Source organism: Vombatus ursinus, unplaced genomic scaffold (genome assembly GCF_900497805.2).
Source record: "Vombatus ursinus unplaced genomic scaffold, bare-nosed wombat genome assembly UNPS02008996.1, whole genome shotgun sequence".
Lineage (NCBI taxonomy): Eukaryota > Metazoa > Chordata > Mammalia > Diprotodontia > Vombatidae > Vombatus > Vombatus ursinus.
Window position 1 is genome coordinate 12123920 of NW_020948774.1, and position 17723 is coordinate 12141642.

Here is a 17723-nt window from a genome sequence, read left to right on the forward strand (position 1 = left end):
CAAATAATGCTTGCCTTCCTCCCTTCTTTCCCTCTACTGTAATAGGTCTTTGTACCTCTTCATGGGATGTAATTTACCCTTTTCTACCTCCTCCTTTCCTCTTCTCCCAATACAGTCCTTTTTTTCATCCCTTAATTAATTAATTTTTTATCATCCCATCAAAGTAAACTTATACCCACACCTTCTGTCTATTTATACCCCTTCTAAATGTCATAGTAAAGATACAGTTCTCAAGAGTTACAAATATCATCTTTTTGTGTAGGGATATAAACTGTTTAACCTTATTGGATAACTTTTTTTCTTTCCTCTTTAACTTTGTATGCTTCTCTTATGTCTTGTCCTTGAAGATCGAATTTTCTGTTCAGCTCTGGTTTGTTTCATCAGGAATGATTGAAAGTCCCCTATTTCAGAAGGGGACCTTCTGGAAGCCAAGATGGTAGAGAAAGCAGTGAATCGCTGTCACTCTTCCATGTTGGCTTCTAACAAAACAAAAAATAGCACCCCAGGGAAAATCCTGGAACAGTGGAGCCACTGGAAAGATGAGGTGGAACAGTCTTTTAGGCCAGGAAACTTAGAGGATCAGCAAGAAAGGTCCATTTGATTTGGATAAAGGAGGAGTGCATTCCAGGATAGGAAGTATCCCAACAAACTGGCAGCAAGCCCCACCTCAGTAAACTATGAGAGATCCTGAGCCCCAGTGTGGTGGAGCAGGCAAACACCAAAACCAGGACCCACCCCCTTGTCTTAGCATAGCCAAAGGAACAGGCAGACTCCAGCTTAGAGAACCACCACACCCGCAAGCTGGTTCTGGCCTGGGTAGATGGTTGACCTCCTGTGGCCAGAACTCCCCATGCTTCAGTGCAGCCCCAGGAAGGCAAGTGACATCCAGTGGCCAGACCTCTATGTGCTTCAGTATAGCCCCAGGGAAACACAGAAAAACCCCACCTGGCCTCAGAACATGCCAGACACCACCACTAAAACCCCAGCTCAGCACCAGGTAAGTTGCCAGACCCCTGTCAACACCTGTGGTCCTAACACACAAAACCAGTGACCAGGTCCCTAACCCCCAGCACAAGAAGCTTGGGACAGTGCCCCCTGTGCTCCAGCAGGAGAGCTCAACTTTAAAAGCCAGGGAATAAACAAACATCATGAGCAAAAAGCAAAACAAACACAGGTAATAGACTCTTTTATGAGGACAAGGAAGGTGAAAACATAAATTCAGAAGAGGACAACATTGTCAATATACCTACATCTGAAACCTCAAAGAGGAATATGAAGTGGTCTCAAACCCAAAAAGCTTTCTTGGAAGAGCTCAAGAAGGATTTTAAAAGTCAAATAAGAGAGATAGAAGAAAAAATGGGAAAAGAAATGAGAGGTATGCAAGAGAGAGTCAACAGCTTGGAAAAGGAAGGACAAAAATTGAACATATAGAAAACAATTCCTTAAAAAATACATTGGTCAAATGGAAAAAAATCCACCGAAAACAACTCCTTAAAAAAGAAAATTGGCCTTTTGACCCAGCGATACCACTACTAGGTCTGTATCCCAAAGAGATCATAAAAACAGAAAAAGGACCCACATGTACAAAAATATTTATAGCAGCTCTTTTTGTGGTGGCAAAGAATTGGAAATTGAGGGAATGCCCATCAATTGAAGAATGGCTGAACAAGTTGTGGTATATGAATGTAATGGAATATATGAAATGTGCTGTAAGAAATGATAAGCAGGCAGACTTCAAAAAAACCTGGAAAGACTTACATGAAGTGATGCAGAGTGAAATGAGCAGAACCAGGAGAACATTGTACACAGTAACAGTCACATTGCGTGATGACTGACTTTGATAGACTTGGCTCTCCACAGCAATGAAAGAATCTAAGACAGCTCCAAAAGACTCACAATAGAAATTGCTATCCACATCCAGAGGAAGAATTATGGAATCTGAATGCAGATGGAAGCATACTATTTGCTCTCCTTTTCCTTTGTTGTTTTGTTTTATTGCTTCATTCTTGTGGTTCCTTTCATTAGTTCTAATTGTTCTTTACATCATGACTAATGGGAAAATATGCTTAATATGAATGTATAAATAGAGTCTATATCAGATTGCATGCCCTCTTGGGTGGGGAGGAGTGGGGGAGAAAATTTAAAACTCAAAATTTTATGGAACTGAATGTTGAAAACTAAAAATAAATAAAGTAATTACCATAAATAAATAAATAAATGAATGAATGAATGAATGAATAAATAAAATTGACCTAATGGAAAAGGTATAAAAACTCACTGAAGAGAAGAACACTTTAAAAAGTAGAACTGGCCAAATGGAAAAGGAGGTACAGAAGCTAACTGAAGAAAACAATTCCTTATAAATTAGAACTGGGCAAGTGGAAGCTAATGACATCATCAGACACCAAAGATCAGTCCAACAAAATCAAAACAATGAAAAAATAGAAGAAAATGTGAAACACCTCATTGGAAAAACAATTGACCTGGAAAATAGATCCAGGAGAGATAATTTAAGAATTATTGGTCTACCTGAAAGCCATGATCCAAAAAACATCTTTTGAGAAATTTTCAAGGAAAAATGCCCTGATATCCTAGAACAAGAGGAATCCACTGATCATCTCAAAGAGATCCCAAAATGAAAACTCCAGGGAATATTGTAGCCAAATTCCAGAATTTTCAGGTCAAAGAGAAAATACTGCAAGCCCAGCCAGAAAGAAACTATTTAAATATCATGGAACCACAGTCAGGATTTTGCAGGATCTAGCAAGCTTCTACATTAAAGGATCAAATGGCTTGGAATATAATATTGCAGAAGGCAAAGGAACTTGGATTGCAACTGAGAATTAACAACCCAGCAAAATTGAGCATAATCTTTCAGGGGAGGAGATGGACATTCAATGAAATAGGGGACTACCAAACTTCCCTGATGAAAAAACCAGAGCTGACAGAAAATTCAATCTTTAAAAACAAGACTTAAGAGAAGCTTAAAAAGGTAAACAGAAATGGAAAAAAAACCCATGTTATTCAATAAGGTTAAACTGTTTACATACCTTCATGCAAAGATTGTAACTCTTGAAAACTGTATCTTTATTATGATATTTAAAAGGGGTATACATAGAGGGTGTGGGTATAAGTTGACTTTGATGTGATGATAAAAAAATTAAGGAGTGAAGGAAAGAATTGTACTGGGAGAAGAGGAAACAGGCAGCAACGGTTAAATCACATCACATGAAGAGGTGCAAAGACCTATTGTAGTAGAGGGAAAGAAGGGAGGGAAGTGAGCATTGTTTGAATCTTGCTGTCATCAAATTTGGCTCAAAGAGGGAATAACATACAGACTCAATTCTGTACAGAAATCTGTCTTACCATATAGGAATTAGGAGGGGAAATTGGAAAGAAAAGGGAGGGAGGCTGAAAAAAGGGAGGGCAGATTGAGGGAGGTGGTGGTCAGAAACAAAACACTGGTGAGGAGGGAACAGGAGAAAGGAGAGAGAAAAGCATAAACAGGGGGGGAAATAAGATGGAGAAAAAGACACAGTTAGTGATCATAACTGTGAATGTGAATAGGATGAATCCTTCCATAAAATGGAAGCGGATAGCAGAGTGGATTAAAAACCATAATCCTACAGTATGTTGTTTACAAGAAACACGTTTGAAGCAAAGAGATACACAGAAAATAAAGGTAAAAGGCTGGAGCAGAATATATTCTACTTAAGCTGAAATGAAAAAAAGCAGGGGTAGCAATCCTCAGAGAAAGCAAAAGCAAAAATAGATCTAATTAAACGAGACAAGAAAGAAAACCACATCCTGCTAAAAGGTACCATAGACAATGAAGTAATATCAATACTAAACATATATGCACCAATTGGTATAACATCCAAATATATCTGTTATTAGCAATCCTTTTCAGCTTTGTCTTATCAGCAGATTTGATAGCATACCTTTATACCTTAATTAAGAATTGAATAATAAAAAAGACAGCTTGAGTGATACTCTTGTGTGATAGCCTGACAGCATGAAATGTCAAATAACTTGGCATAAGGCTTCCAGTATATTGAAATAGACATAAGCAAGAGTACCGCAGATTTAGAAAGCATGTTGTACTTCAGACTTGACTTGAGTCAATCTGGTAATTCAGACTCAAGATTAGAATGAGATGGGACTCATACACTATATAACAGTTAACAGAAGGAATTTTACTTAGCTATAGCATGGAAAGGTTATGCAGCAAGTGTACAGCACTGATTCAGGTAGAATTAATCTTTTTCCAGCTATATACAGAAATAAGTCTAGTCAGCAAACTATTGTGATTTTCATATGCAATGGTACATCTGCCAAATCTGAGGGACACAGACTCCTTGTGGATTCTCTTTTATGCCCCAAAGTGACCAGTAAGTGGCATCAGCAACTTGAGCCTAAGCCCTTTGCACCACTCAAGTCTTGAAATGATTGTGTTTTAAATGAAAAACTAGGCTAGTCTACATGACATGGACCCTGATAAACATTGTTCCCACTTCTACATGGATAAGTTTTGATCTGTAGCACTTAAGGGAGTATCCACATGGATATGATCACAGATCAAAATACTATACTATAGGGAGATGATAGTAGTACTGTTCCCTTTCTTTGTCAGATTACATCTAGAATGTTGTGTTCTGGACATCATATTTTAGGAAGAAAATTCTTGATCAACTATCCAGGTTGTCTTGGGCTGGAAATTTGTTTCACTCTGTCTTTTTGTGGGTTCTGCTGCTTTAGAATTTGTTTAGAGTCATTTTTTTACAGGTATTTGGAGGGGTTTGGGGGAGAGCTCAAGTAAGTCACTGCTTTCACTCCGCCATCGTGGCTTCACCCCCTAGGAAGAAAATTCTCAAGTTAGTCAACATCCAAGACAGGACAACCATAATGATGAAGGGCCTGAAGATAATGTCATAGGAGATTTTTTTTTGGAAGGAATTTAGGCTATTTAAAGTTAAGAATGTGTGGGACAGCGATGACCTTACCCAAATTAATTCAGAGGCTTCTCCAGGTAGAAAGGAGAAAGGATTTCATTTCAATCTCTAGAAAGGGCGACTCACACCAAAAGGCAGTTCGATGCAAGACCACAGGTGGTATCAGCCAAACAAACATTTTTATAGGTTCTAACCTCAACTCCTTCCTAGCCCCTACCTCTTATCCCATTGGCTGGGCTTCAGAGGGCACAATCTAAACATGAAAAAACTACCCCAGCAACAGCAGAGGAAATTACAGAATCGTTACATAGGTTGCACCTGCCTCCCACTCCTTCAAGTGTCCTCTTAGTACATCCTGTTTTTGTTCATTTCAGATCCTGGAATAATTTGTGGTGGTGATTATTTTTGCAACAATTTGAACATATCCATCCGGGCTATTTACAAGCTTCCTGATCTGGGCACACATATACACATATATTATTATTAGGGGTCTTTACCTTATTTTACTTATTTAAGTTTAAATTTTATGAGGGGTCTTCACCAATCTCACTCAATCCCTCCTCTTATTTGTTCATTGAAGACCTCTCACACCAGTTTTGGTACATTTTCTCCACTATTTGATCACTTATTTCCGATCCTTCTGGCCCAGTCCTATCTTCCTGCTCTACTGGGGTCCATCCCTGCTTCCTTAGGATCATTAGTCAAACTGACCCTTCAGCTTTCTTTTCTAATCTTATCATTTTAGACAATGCATCCTGTACTAATTTAGTGATTAACTGCATCATACATGGGAGACATATGGGAAGAAGAATAACTCCACTGACAGCAATTAGGAGGAACCATAAGATTTGTTTCCACCAATTGTTCAAACATATTTTTCTCTGCTGACCAGGATACAGGAGCAAGTTGTGCAGGGGTTAAAGAACAGATCTAAGCGATAAGGGTAGGGGTTTAGGGCTCATGAATCCAACCAGTGTGTGGCTTTTGCCAGAGGCGTAACTTCAATTCCCCTGGGTCTGTGGAATCGACTGTCCATTCAGCAGGGGGAGTTACTGGTCCCTTTACTTGTGTGTGGTGCATCCAGCCACGTTCTTTGGTCCGAACTGCTGTGTCCGAGGAAAGCGGGACTTGGAAAGGTCTTTCCCAAGATGGGGTGAGCTTTTCTTCCTTCCAAGTCCAGATCAGCGCCCAACCACCAGGCTAGAATCTGTGAACTGGGAACCCCAAAGGTGGCATCTAGGCGATCAGCCCTTTATGCTGTAACATATTTAATTGCTTCACCAGATTATGTACATAATTCCTTAAAAATCTATCTTTACAATTGAATATAGGGTCCCAATTTTCTCCTTTGCCACTTCCCCCAGGATGTGGATGTCCAAAAAGAAACTCATGGGGATAATCCAATATCCCTCCGGGGTTTTGTTCTGATTCTAAGGAGTGCTAAGGGTAGACGTCGGGTCCAAGGTAATTGAGTCTCTAAGGTTAGTTTAGCGAGCTGTCTTTTAATTTCTTGGTTCATTCTTTCTACTTTGTCAGAGGAAGGATGGTGCCAGGGAGTATGAAACTCCCAGTTAATATCCAAAGCTTGTACCAAAAATTGAAGAACTTTGGAAGTGAAATGAGTTCCCTGATCCAAGTCTATCCGCTCCACTAGCCCATATCTAGGAAGAATTTGTTCTACAAGAATCTTGCCGATGGCTAAAGCCATCACTTGGGTTGTGGGGAATGCCTCTACCCAAGAGGTCAGGTGGTTAACCATGACCAGCAAGTACTTGAGGCGGCCAACCGGGGGCAGCTCAGTAAAGTCAGCCTGGATGCTTTGGAAAGGTCTAATTCCTGGGGGTCTTCCTCCTGCAGGAAGTCGATGTTGGGCTGACTTATTTTTCCTTTGACACACAAGGCATCCCTCCACTATTTGCCTCGCCAGGGTATAAAGACCAGGAGATACATACTGGGTTAGAATTGCATCACACAGATTCTGTACATCCCAATGACTGCCTTGGTGGAGGTGTTGTAACACCTGCCTCATACTTGCCTTGTTTAATACCTCCCAACCATCAGGGAGGAACCAGTTCCCTTGGCTTCCCTTCTGGGCCCCTAACTCTTTGGCCTTGTCTTCTTCTTCCTTAGAAAAGGAGGGAGAGGGTAGACTCGGAGGGAAAGAAGGGAATAGGACTAACATTGGATCACCTTGGTCGGATGTCTTAACCCCAGCTCTCCTTGCCTCCTCATCTGCCAATCTATTTCCTTTAGCTTCAAAAGTGTGGCCAAGTTGATGCCCACTAACATGTATGACAGCAATTGCTTCTGGTAACAACAAATTCTCTAATACTTGTGTTAGCAAAGTAGAATGAACCAATCCCTTGCCTTTACTATTCATCATTCCCCTTTCTTCCCAAATTTTCCCAAATATATGCACTACCCCCCAGGCATACTTAGAATCTGTAGAAATGTTCCCACTTTTTCCTTCTAGTAATTTTAGAGTCTGATTTAAAGCGTATAATTCACAAGTTTGAGCAGACCAATCTTTTGGCAATCGCCCTGCCTCTTCTAAGGCAAGCTGATCCCCACAAATGATAGCATATCCATTTTTCCTTTTTCCTTCTACCACTCGGGAGTACCCATCTATAAAAAGGTTTCTAGCTCCAGGTATAGCAGACTCCTGAAGGTCCTCTTGAATCTTTGTCTGAAAATCCACTGTTTCCAAACAGCAATGTTCCAAATCTATTTCCCTCGATCCTGTGCTAGTAAGAAAAGAGGCCGGATTCAGATTTGAGTCTTGGGTCAACACCAAGTCATCCTTTTCCAGTTATACGGCCTCATACTTCAGGATCTGGGAATCTGTTAACCACCTCCCGGCCCTCTGATTTAAGATAGATCTAACTTGGTGTGGTACACTAATTATCAGGCTTCCCCCAAAGGTAAGTTTTCTACTTTCTTCTACTGAGAGAGCCGTTGCAGCTACAGCTTGTATACATACAGGCCATCCTCAGGCTACCGGATCCAGGACTTTAGAGAGGAAGGCTACAGGTCTTTTCTGCCCTCCTCTTATTTGTGCTAAAACTCCTAAAGCTACTCCTCTTTCTGTATTTACATATAGATGAAAAGGTTTTTCTAAAGAAGGTAAGGCTAGAACTGGTGGAGATACCAGGGCCTCTTTTAACTGACAAAAACTCTGCTGGCTCTCTGGTGTCCACTGGACAGAATTAGGTTCTTCTTCCAATAAGTGCTGATACCGGGGTTTTGTTAATATTGCATATGAGTCTATCCAAGTCCTACAATAGCCCACTAGCCCCCAAAACTTCTGTAACTCTCTTTTAATCTTGGGGGGTTCAACTTGGGGGATTCCTGCCACCCGCTCAGGATCTAATCTTTTACTTCCTTTGCTAATGAAATGTCCCAAATATTTAACCTCTCTTTCCACAAATTGTAGTTTCCCCTTTGAGACCTGGAGCCCTTCTTTCCCTAGGTAATTCATTAATTCAATAAAGGCTCGACTGACTTCCTTTCTCTTTTTCCCTGCTACCAACAGGTCATCCACATATTGTAGCACTCGGGCTCTGGGAGGTGTTACAAACTTTTCTAATATGGCTTCTAATACTTGTCTAAACAAATTTGGTGACTCAGTATATCCCTGGGGCAAAACACACCATCTATACTGCTGCTTTCTTCCTGATTCTGGGTCTTCCCATTAGAAAGTGAAAATATCCCTACTTTCAGGGTCAAATGGGCAAACCCAGAATGCATCCTTTAATCTATAACACTGAACCACTGACTATCTTCAGGAATTCTTCCCATAATGGTGTAAGGATCGGGTACTACCGGATGGGAGAAGACGACCACCTTGTTAATCTCCCTTAGGTCTTGTACTAGTCTATAGGATCCATCCCCCTTTTTGACTGGTAGAATTGGGGTGTTAAAAGGGGAGATACAAGGTTCCAATAGCCCATCCTTTATAAGTCCTTGAATAACAGGCTGGAGACCCCTCCTTCCTTCCAGAGGGATGGGATACTGCCAGACCCTGACTGTTACTGTAGGGTCTCTCAATGTGATTCTAATTGGGGTGATCTTTACCCACCCCCAATTATGGGATTGTGCCCGGTCTTTGGGGTCGATTTCTTCTTCCTCCCCTTCTCTTAACACTAGCATCTTTTTTGTAGGGATAATTCGGGTTCCTTGAGGTATTAACTGAATTGAGAGTTTGGTAATCAGATCCCTGCCTAGCAAATTGATCCCTGCCCCTGGTATCAAAAAAAGCCTCCCAAGGGCTGCTATTCCTTCACATTCAAATTCAATAATTTCAGTAAGGGGAACAGTAAAGGTGTCTCCCTTCACCCCAGAAATAAGTAGAGTATCTTTGGATAATTTAGCCCCTTGGGGCAACTGTATCACTGAAGATCAGTATCAATCAAGAACACTAATTCTTCCTTTTTTGGTCCCACCCTTAAATTTATCAAGGGCTCTGGGTGGGTTGTTTCGATGAACCCCTGACAGCCCTAATCTTCCACTTCCATAAGGGAGAAAACCCTCTGTTCAGACTTTCCTGAAGGGCTTTCCCTTCTCATATGGCCCTCTTGCCCACATTCAAAACAGGTTAAGGGACCCCACTCCATTCTCTCCCCAGGGGATCTAAACCCCCTTCCTCTTCCTCTGCCATAAGAATTTGATAATTTTTCCTGTGGTTTTATCACTGACCTAGCTACCATCTGTATGGTCTGAAGTACCACTTTAGTTTGTTCCCCTTGTTTTAAAGACTATAACATAATTTTGGTGTTCTTATCCTTCTCCCTTTTCTCTTCTGATGCCCTGGCCACATATACCTTCTGAGCCAACTCTAGTAACTTGTCCAGAGGCTTTGTCTGCCATCCAGCCTGTTTCTGTAACTTCTTATTAATGTCTGGCCAAGAATTGGTAACGAAGTATACCCTCAATAAGTTCTGGGCAGTGGGGTCATGCTCTCCCAGCTCAGAAAACTTCCTCATACACTCCTTAAGCCTAGTCAGAAAAGCGGAGGGGGTCTCATCCTTTTCTTGCTTGACCCCCACCACTTTATTCGTATTCTGACTCCGGGGGACTGCATTTCCAATCCCCTGGACAATCATTGTTCTCAGATCTTTCATATTCTCCCTATGGGCTGCGTTGTTATGATCCCAACCTGGGTCCTTAAGGGGGAATTTCTGCTCTCCCCTAGGTCCTCCTTGTGCTATCGGGTGAGCATTATCCCAAGCCCTCATAGCAGCCCTTCTTATTTGTCCTTGTTCTTCCCCTGTGAAAATGATCCCTATGATTGACATTAACTCTGGCCAGGTGTAAGTATTGGGGCCGAAAAACTGATCCACTTGTTCTGCCAAACCCACAGAGTCTTCTAACAATGATTTCATCTCCTTTTTAAACCCACTCACCTCTGAGGTACTTAAAGGGGCGTTCACAAACCCCAATCCTTCCTGTGCTATCGGAACCTCTCTTAAGGGAAAGAATTCAACCTCGGTCTTATAGGGGAGGGGAAAATTCTCCTGATCCCTAATTGCTTAAGCTTTCTTCTGAGAGGGCAGTGAGGAGTGGATGGGTTGAAATCAATCAGGTTACTGTCGGTTCCCTCCTCTGCAAGAGAGAGTGGGGCAGAAGGAGATTCTAGTCCCCCTGCAATCGCAGGCAGAGCTGGTGGTGGAGGGACATATGGTGGGGGTAACAAGAGGCGGGGGTCCCAAGGATGGGGCTTCTGTTTTTCTAATTCCTTTTTGGGCCTCTCCTCCTCCTGTTTTGGTAGTACAAATTGTTCCACCACCGGCAGCCATAAAGCCACACGTTTACTTGCTTCCGAATTAAATGGAGTTTTAGAATTGACATGTAAATTTAATTGTTGGCATATCCAGTCCTCAGAGGATCCGTATTTTGGCCAGAATACGTTTCCTCCGAGTGGGGTGCCGCCCCAAACAATACAACAGTATTTAATCATCTTCTTTTTATCTTTTCCCTTATATTTGGATGATTCATCCCAATTTTTAAGTCTGCTCCCTAGAGGACTATCTATTCTCTGGGATATTGGGAAGATTTTTCCTGCTAGCTACCTTAAACTGTTCCTTTCCCAGGGTTCACAAGTTCTTGTCCCCTTTCTGAGGACTCACTTGGTCTCACCAAAATTTCCAGGGAGCGGGAGTCTTACGGACTTGAACCGCTTAGACCTCCCTCTCTCCCCTAACAGGTCACCCAGGGGCTCACCAGATCCTGCCCAGAGGACTCACTGGATCTTGCTTACCTGGGTTGTGCGCACAACTTACGTGACCCAAAATTCAGTCTCCTTTATTCGGTGATCTTCGCTAGCACAATTGGAGCTCCTTTTACTTTCATTTCTACTTTCTCTGAATTCCTCTCTTCGGGATCCTTTACTCAGCCAGAGTAAGTCCCCCCCAATGAGATCCAAGGACTGGAGAAATCTCCGGTGGGTACCTGCCCAAGGATCTTAGTGAGAATAACCCCCTCCAGGTGGGAAATTTTCCCGGCCAATGTACCAGAAAGCTGTGTGGGACAGCAATGACCCTTATCCAGGTTAATTCAGAGGCTTCTCCAGGTAGAAAGTAGAAAGGATTTTATTTCAATCTCTAGAAAGGGCGACTCACACCAAAAGGCAGTTCGATGCAAGACCACAGGTGGTATCAGCCAAACAAACATTTTTATAGGTTCTAACCGCAACTCCTTCCTAGCCCCTACCTCTTATCCCATTGGCTGGGCTTCAGAGGGCACAATCTAAACATGAAAAAACTACCCCAGCAACAGCAGAGGAAATTACAGAATCGTTACATAGGTTGCACCTGCCTCCCACTCCTTCAAGTGTCCTCTTAGTATATCCTGTTTTTGTTCATTTCTGATCCTGGAATAATTTGTGGTGGTGATTATTTTTGCAACAATTTGAACATATCCATCCGGGCTATTTACAAGCTTCCTGACCTGGGCGCACATATACACATATATTATTATTAAGGGTCTTTACCTTATTTTACTTATTTAAGTTTAAATTTTATGAGGGGTCTTCACCAATCTCACTCAAGAGCATCTAGCAAAGACATAACTCTCTTCAAGTAATGAAAGGGCTATCTGTCAAGTAGGCACAAAAAGTAAGAATGATGAGTGGAAATGACAGATTCATGCTTGATATAAGGAAGAACTTCCTAACACTTAGAATTGTATAAAAGTGGAAGATGCTGCCTCAGGTAGTCTTGGGTCATTCTTCACTGAACATATTCAAGCAAAGGATGGATGCCATTTTGGGGGATTTTGTAGAAGGGATTTTTGTTCAGGTATAGGTACTTAATGCCCTCAGAGCTCTTTCTTAGATGTTGTTATTTTTATTTCTAATAACTCATTGGTAGATGTTGGTGAACAGGTTTCCTAAAGCTGTGGAAAATGAGAGAGAACTTCTCTCTAAGTGAGAGAGAATTAGTATGTTCTTTTACTTGGCAATGTGTCCTCATTTCCATATTTCCATATATGTATGAATGTATATAATTAAGCTAACAGGACAAAAATAACTAGTGTCTACTTGCTATATGTACATGTAATGTACAGTTTAAAGCAAGATAAAAAGAAATATGAAATCTAAATAATTAGTCTCTCTTTAACCTCCATTGCCCATTACGCAGTTCTGGATTGCACTTGCAGGGCAGAGAGGAGTGCTTGTGGTCACAAATGAGCAGGGGCCCTGAACTCAGTTTTACAAAATGAGAGAGTGGGGTCTTTAGTTCCTGGTTTCAGGCCTAGGGTGGAGAGGGTAGCACTTATGATCACAAAGGAGCAGGCACCCTTTCTGAGGAAGGGCCAGCATGCAGTCCAAGAGAGTAGTAACCATAACCACACAACCTCATCACACCACCTTGAAAGCACCAAAAACTTACAGACCCTCAGAATTAGCTCTGAAAACAGTAGGGAAGAAAGGCCTGAAGCACAAAAGAGAGCCCAACTCTAACTTAAAATTCAAAGTCAAGAAATAGACTGGGAAAATGGGTTAACAATGAAAAAAAACCTAACCATAAAAATCAACTATGGTGACAAGGAAGCTCAAGACACAGATTCAAAATAAGACAATGAAGTGAAATCATCTACAAGCAAAGCCTCAAAGAAAAATGTAGATTAGATTCAAAAGCTCAACTAGAAGAGCTAAAGAAAGAAACTTTGAAAAAGCAAAAAAAAATTCAAATTCAAATCAGAGCAGTAGAGGAAAAAAAATTGGGAAAAGAAATGAGAACAATGCAAGAAAATTATGAGAAGAGAATTAGTTTGGTAAAAGGGTACAAAAATACTTAAGAAAATGACTACCTAAAAAGAATTGGCAAAATGGTAAAAGAGATCAAAACATTACTGAAGAAAATAATTCTTTAAAAATCAGAAATGGACAAATGGAAGGTAATGACTCCATGAAACATTAAGAAACAATGGAACAGATTCAAGAGAATGAAAAAATGAAAGACAATGTGAAAAATATATCAGAAAAAAACAATTGACCTGGAAAATAGACCAAGGAAAAATAACTTAAGAATTATTGGGCTATGTAAATGCCATGACCAAAAATAAGAGCCTAGACATCATATTTCAAGAAACTATGAAGGAAAACTTCCCAGATGTATTAGAACCAGCGGTCACAATAGAAACAAAAAGAATCCACTGATCACTTCCTGAGAGAGATCGCAAAATGAAAATTCCCAGGAATGTTATAGTAAAATTCGAGGAGAAGGAGGAAATACTGAAAACAGCCAGAAAGATACTATTCAAATACCATGGAGCGACAAGATTTAGCAGCTACCATGATAAAGGAAAGAGGAATTTGTAATATGATGTTCTGGAAGGCAGCAGAACTAGGATTACAACCAAGAATAACCTACTCAACTAAACTGAGTATAATCCTTCAGAGGGAAAAATGGATATTTAATGAAATAGGGGACTTTCAAGCATTCCAGATGAAAAGAGCAGAGCTAAGTAGAAAATCTGACATTTAAACACAGGACTCAAGAGAAACATAAAAAGGCAAACATAATAGAGTAATCATAAAGGACTTAATATGGTTAAACTGTTTTCATTCCTGTATGGGAAGATGATACATGCAACTCCTAATTATTTTATCATCATAAAAGCAATTAGAAGGAGAATATGTAGACAGAGGGCATAGGTATGAGTCAATTATGTTGGAATGATCTCAGAAGAAACTGAAGGGGTGAGAAAAAGGGATGCACTGAAAGAAGAAAAATAGGGATAATTATCTCACATGAAAAAGGCATTCAAGGAAGAACTTTTATAGTAGAAGGGAAAGTGAGAGGGAATTTTACTCTCATTGGAATAGATTCAAATAAGGATGAATGTGTGTGTGTTTATAAAAATCTCTCCTACCCAAAAGGGAAGTAAAAGGAAGAGGATAAGTTAAAAAGATAGGATGATAAGAGGGAGGGTAGGCTAAGGGAGGCAGTGTTCAGAAGCAAAACAGACTTTTGAGGAGAAACAGGGTGAAAAGAGAGAGAAAGATAAACAGAAGAAAATAGGATAGACAGAAACACAGTTAATAGTCATAACTGTGAATCTGAATGGGATGAACTCACACATAAAACAGAAGTGGATAACAGAATAGAATAGAAACCAGAATCCAACAATATATTGTTTACAGAAAACACACTTGAAATAGAAGAACATACATACAATTAAAACAATGGTTGAAGCAGAATTTATTATACTTCAGCTGAGGTTAAAAAAAAACAGGAGTAGTAATCATGATTTTGAATAAAGCAAAAACAAAAATAGACCTAATTAAATTAGATAATCAAGGAAATTACATTTCATTAAAAGGATATTACTAAAAATATATGCACCAAATGCCATAGCATCCAACACTTAAAGAAAAAGTTAAATGAATTAACAGGAAGAAATAAACAACCAAAACTATACTATGGGGGGAGGACATCATTTACTCCCTCTCAAAACTAGATAAATCTAACCATAAAATAAATACATTAATGAGATTAATAGGATTTTAGAAAAATTATATATGATGGAGCTCTGGAGAAAATTAAATTGGAATAGAAAGGAATTGACTCAGTAATACCACTACTGGGTCTATATCCCAAATAAATCAAATAAATAGGAAAAATATTTGTATATACAGAAATATTTATAGCAACCCTTTTTGTGGTGGCAAAGATTTGGAAATTGAGGGGATGTTCATCAAGTGGGGAATGACTGAACAAGTCATGGTACATGATTATGATAGAATATTATTGTACTATAAGAAATGGTGAGGAGGATACTTTTAGAAAAACCTGGGAAAATTTCTATGAACTGATGCAAAGTGAAGTGAGCATAACCAGAAGAACACTTTACATAGTAATAGCAATATTGTAGCAAAGATCAACTGTGAAAGACTTAGTACTGTGATCAATACAGTGATCAAAGATAATTCCAAAATTCTTACGATGAAAAATACTATCCTCCAGAGAGAAAACTGATGGTGTCTGAATGCAGATACAGGCATATTTTTTCACTTCTTTATTCTTCTTGCTTTTTTTTCTCAGTATGGTAACATGGAAATATGTTTTGTGTGACTTCATCTGTATAATTGGTATCATTTCTTGCCTTCTCAGTGGATTGGGGAGGGACTGGATGGACAGAGACATTTTGGAACTCAAAATAAAAAAAATATTAAAAATAAAAAAGCTGGGAAACAATTTTTATATCAAGGGTCTGATAAAGGCCTCATTCCTCAAAAATATAAAAAACTAAGTCAAATTTATAAGGATACAAATCATTCCCCAGTTGATAAATGAACAGAGGATGTGAACATTCAGTTTTCAGATGAAAAAAAATCAAAGCTATCTATACTCACGAAAAAAATGCTCTAAATAACTATTGATTAGAGAAATGCAAATTAAAACAACTCTGAGGTTACACTTCACACATACCAGTTTGGCCAATATGACAGAAAAAGAAAATTATAAGTGTTGGAGAAGATGTGGGAAAATTGGGACACTAATGCACTGTTGGTGGAGTCATGAACTGATCCAGCCATTTTGGAGAGTGATTTGGAACTATGCCCAAACAGCAGTCAAACTGTGCATAATAGGCCAGTATCCCGAAGAGATCATTAAAAAAGGAAATGGACCTACAAGTACAAACATATTTATAGCAGCTCTTTTTTTGATTGCAAAGAATTGGAAATTGAAGGGATGCCCATCAATTGGGGAATGGCTGAACAAGTTATGGTATATGAATGTAATGGACTGCTGTTGTGCTATAAGAAATGACAAGCAGGCAGATTTCAGAAAAACCTGGAAAGACTTACGTGAACAGATACAAAGTGAAATGAGCAGAACCAGGAGAACATTGTACACAGTAACAGCAATATTATGCGATGATCAACTATAATTGGCTTAGCTCTTCTCAGCAATACAGTGATCCAAGACAGTTCCAAAAGACTCATGGAAAATTCTATTCACATCCAGAGAAAGAACTGATTGGAATCTGAATGCAGATCAAAGCATACTATTTTCACTTGACTTTTTCATGTTTTTTTTTGTTCTGATTCTTTTTTTTACAACATGACTAATATGGAAATGTGTTTTACATGATTGCACTTAAATAACCTATATCAAATTGCTTACTGTCTTAGGGAGGTAAGAGGGGAGGGAGAAAATATAAAAAGTGAATGTTAAAAATTGCCTTTACGTGTAATTGGAGAAATAAAGTACTATTAAAAATAAAGAAGAAAAGAAATACATTTTAAAACAGTATAACTAGATTTCAAAAAGAAAGATGGCATGTTGTACTTCATAGTTATATGAATTAGAATCAGAAGTCTTTAGAGCAAGTTCGACCCCTAATGCTTACTAGGAGTCTGACAGTAGACAAGTCACTTATTCTCTCTGAGCCTCAGCCAATCTTCAAAGACTGTAAAGATGAATTTCAGTCTTTGTGGAGGAAGTTCCAACACTAGTGGAATCACATGTCTTTGACATAGTAAATAAGCTGCATTTTCTTCCTTTGTTATCACTGCCTTTGGTCAGTCCTTGACTTTATGCTCTTTGAATATTCAGATGCCTAGCAAGCATCTTCTGTGTGATTTTCCAGTGTGGGAATTCTCTGTCCAACAATTTTGAATAATTAATGTTCGGCTAGAAGGGGCTCTGTAGTCTTGAAGTTAGAGTACTGCTTATCTGCTTTGTTCTATTAAAGTCTGAAATTTCTTATCATAGCTGCTGTTTCTTTATTTCTAATCTGGGGAATGCAATTGACAATTTGATTTCTCAACTGATACTTCTCTCTCTCTCTCTCTCTCTCTCTCTCTCTCTCTCTCTCTCTCTCTCTCTCTCTCTCTCTAGGGCAGAAAAGACTGAAGTTCTAAATGAAGACCTTCTTCAGGTAAGGTAGTTCTTTGGTTAACTACTTTAATTCAACATTATTCAACATCTCCCTCCTTCCCCCCTCACCATTGAACTCCGCAAATATTTCTCATAAGAATATTATATAAGGTTAATCGTTATTATCATTATCTCTGAATTACTTGGTTACATAGACCTTAAAGCTAGAAGAGACTTTAAGATCATCTGGTCCAGTACTCTGCCTTCAGATAGATAGAGTATTATTGTCTTTATTTTATAAATGTATCTGTGGCCTTTATAAATGATCTATCTGTAGGATTTAGTGACTTGAGCATATTATTTTTGTGCTTGAAATCATAGTGTCATAAGACTTAAAGCTTGAAGGGACCTTAGAGATCACAGACTTGGAGTCAGTTGTAAA

General features: G+C 39.4%; 1 protein-coding gene across 5 annotated transcripts in view; it reads left to right on the plus strand.

Annotated features, from left to right (window-relative positions):
- ARHGAP44 (Rho GTPase activating protein 44) overlaps window positions 1–17723 on the plus strand; it is a 163663-nt gene that overhangs the window by 16830 nt on the left and 129110 nt on the right. For all 5 annotated transcript variants that reach the window (XR_003568110.1, XR_003568111.1, XM_027850203.1 and 2 more), the window contains exon 2: window positions 17303–17342. Coding sequence is in view for 3 of the 5 variants with exons in the window: in XM_027850203.1 (XP_027706004.1) it covers window positions 17303–17342 (40 nt within the window). In the remaining 2 variants the exon portion in view is untranslated. The remainder of the gene's footprint in view (window positions 1–17302; window positions 17343–17723) is intronic.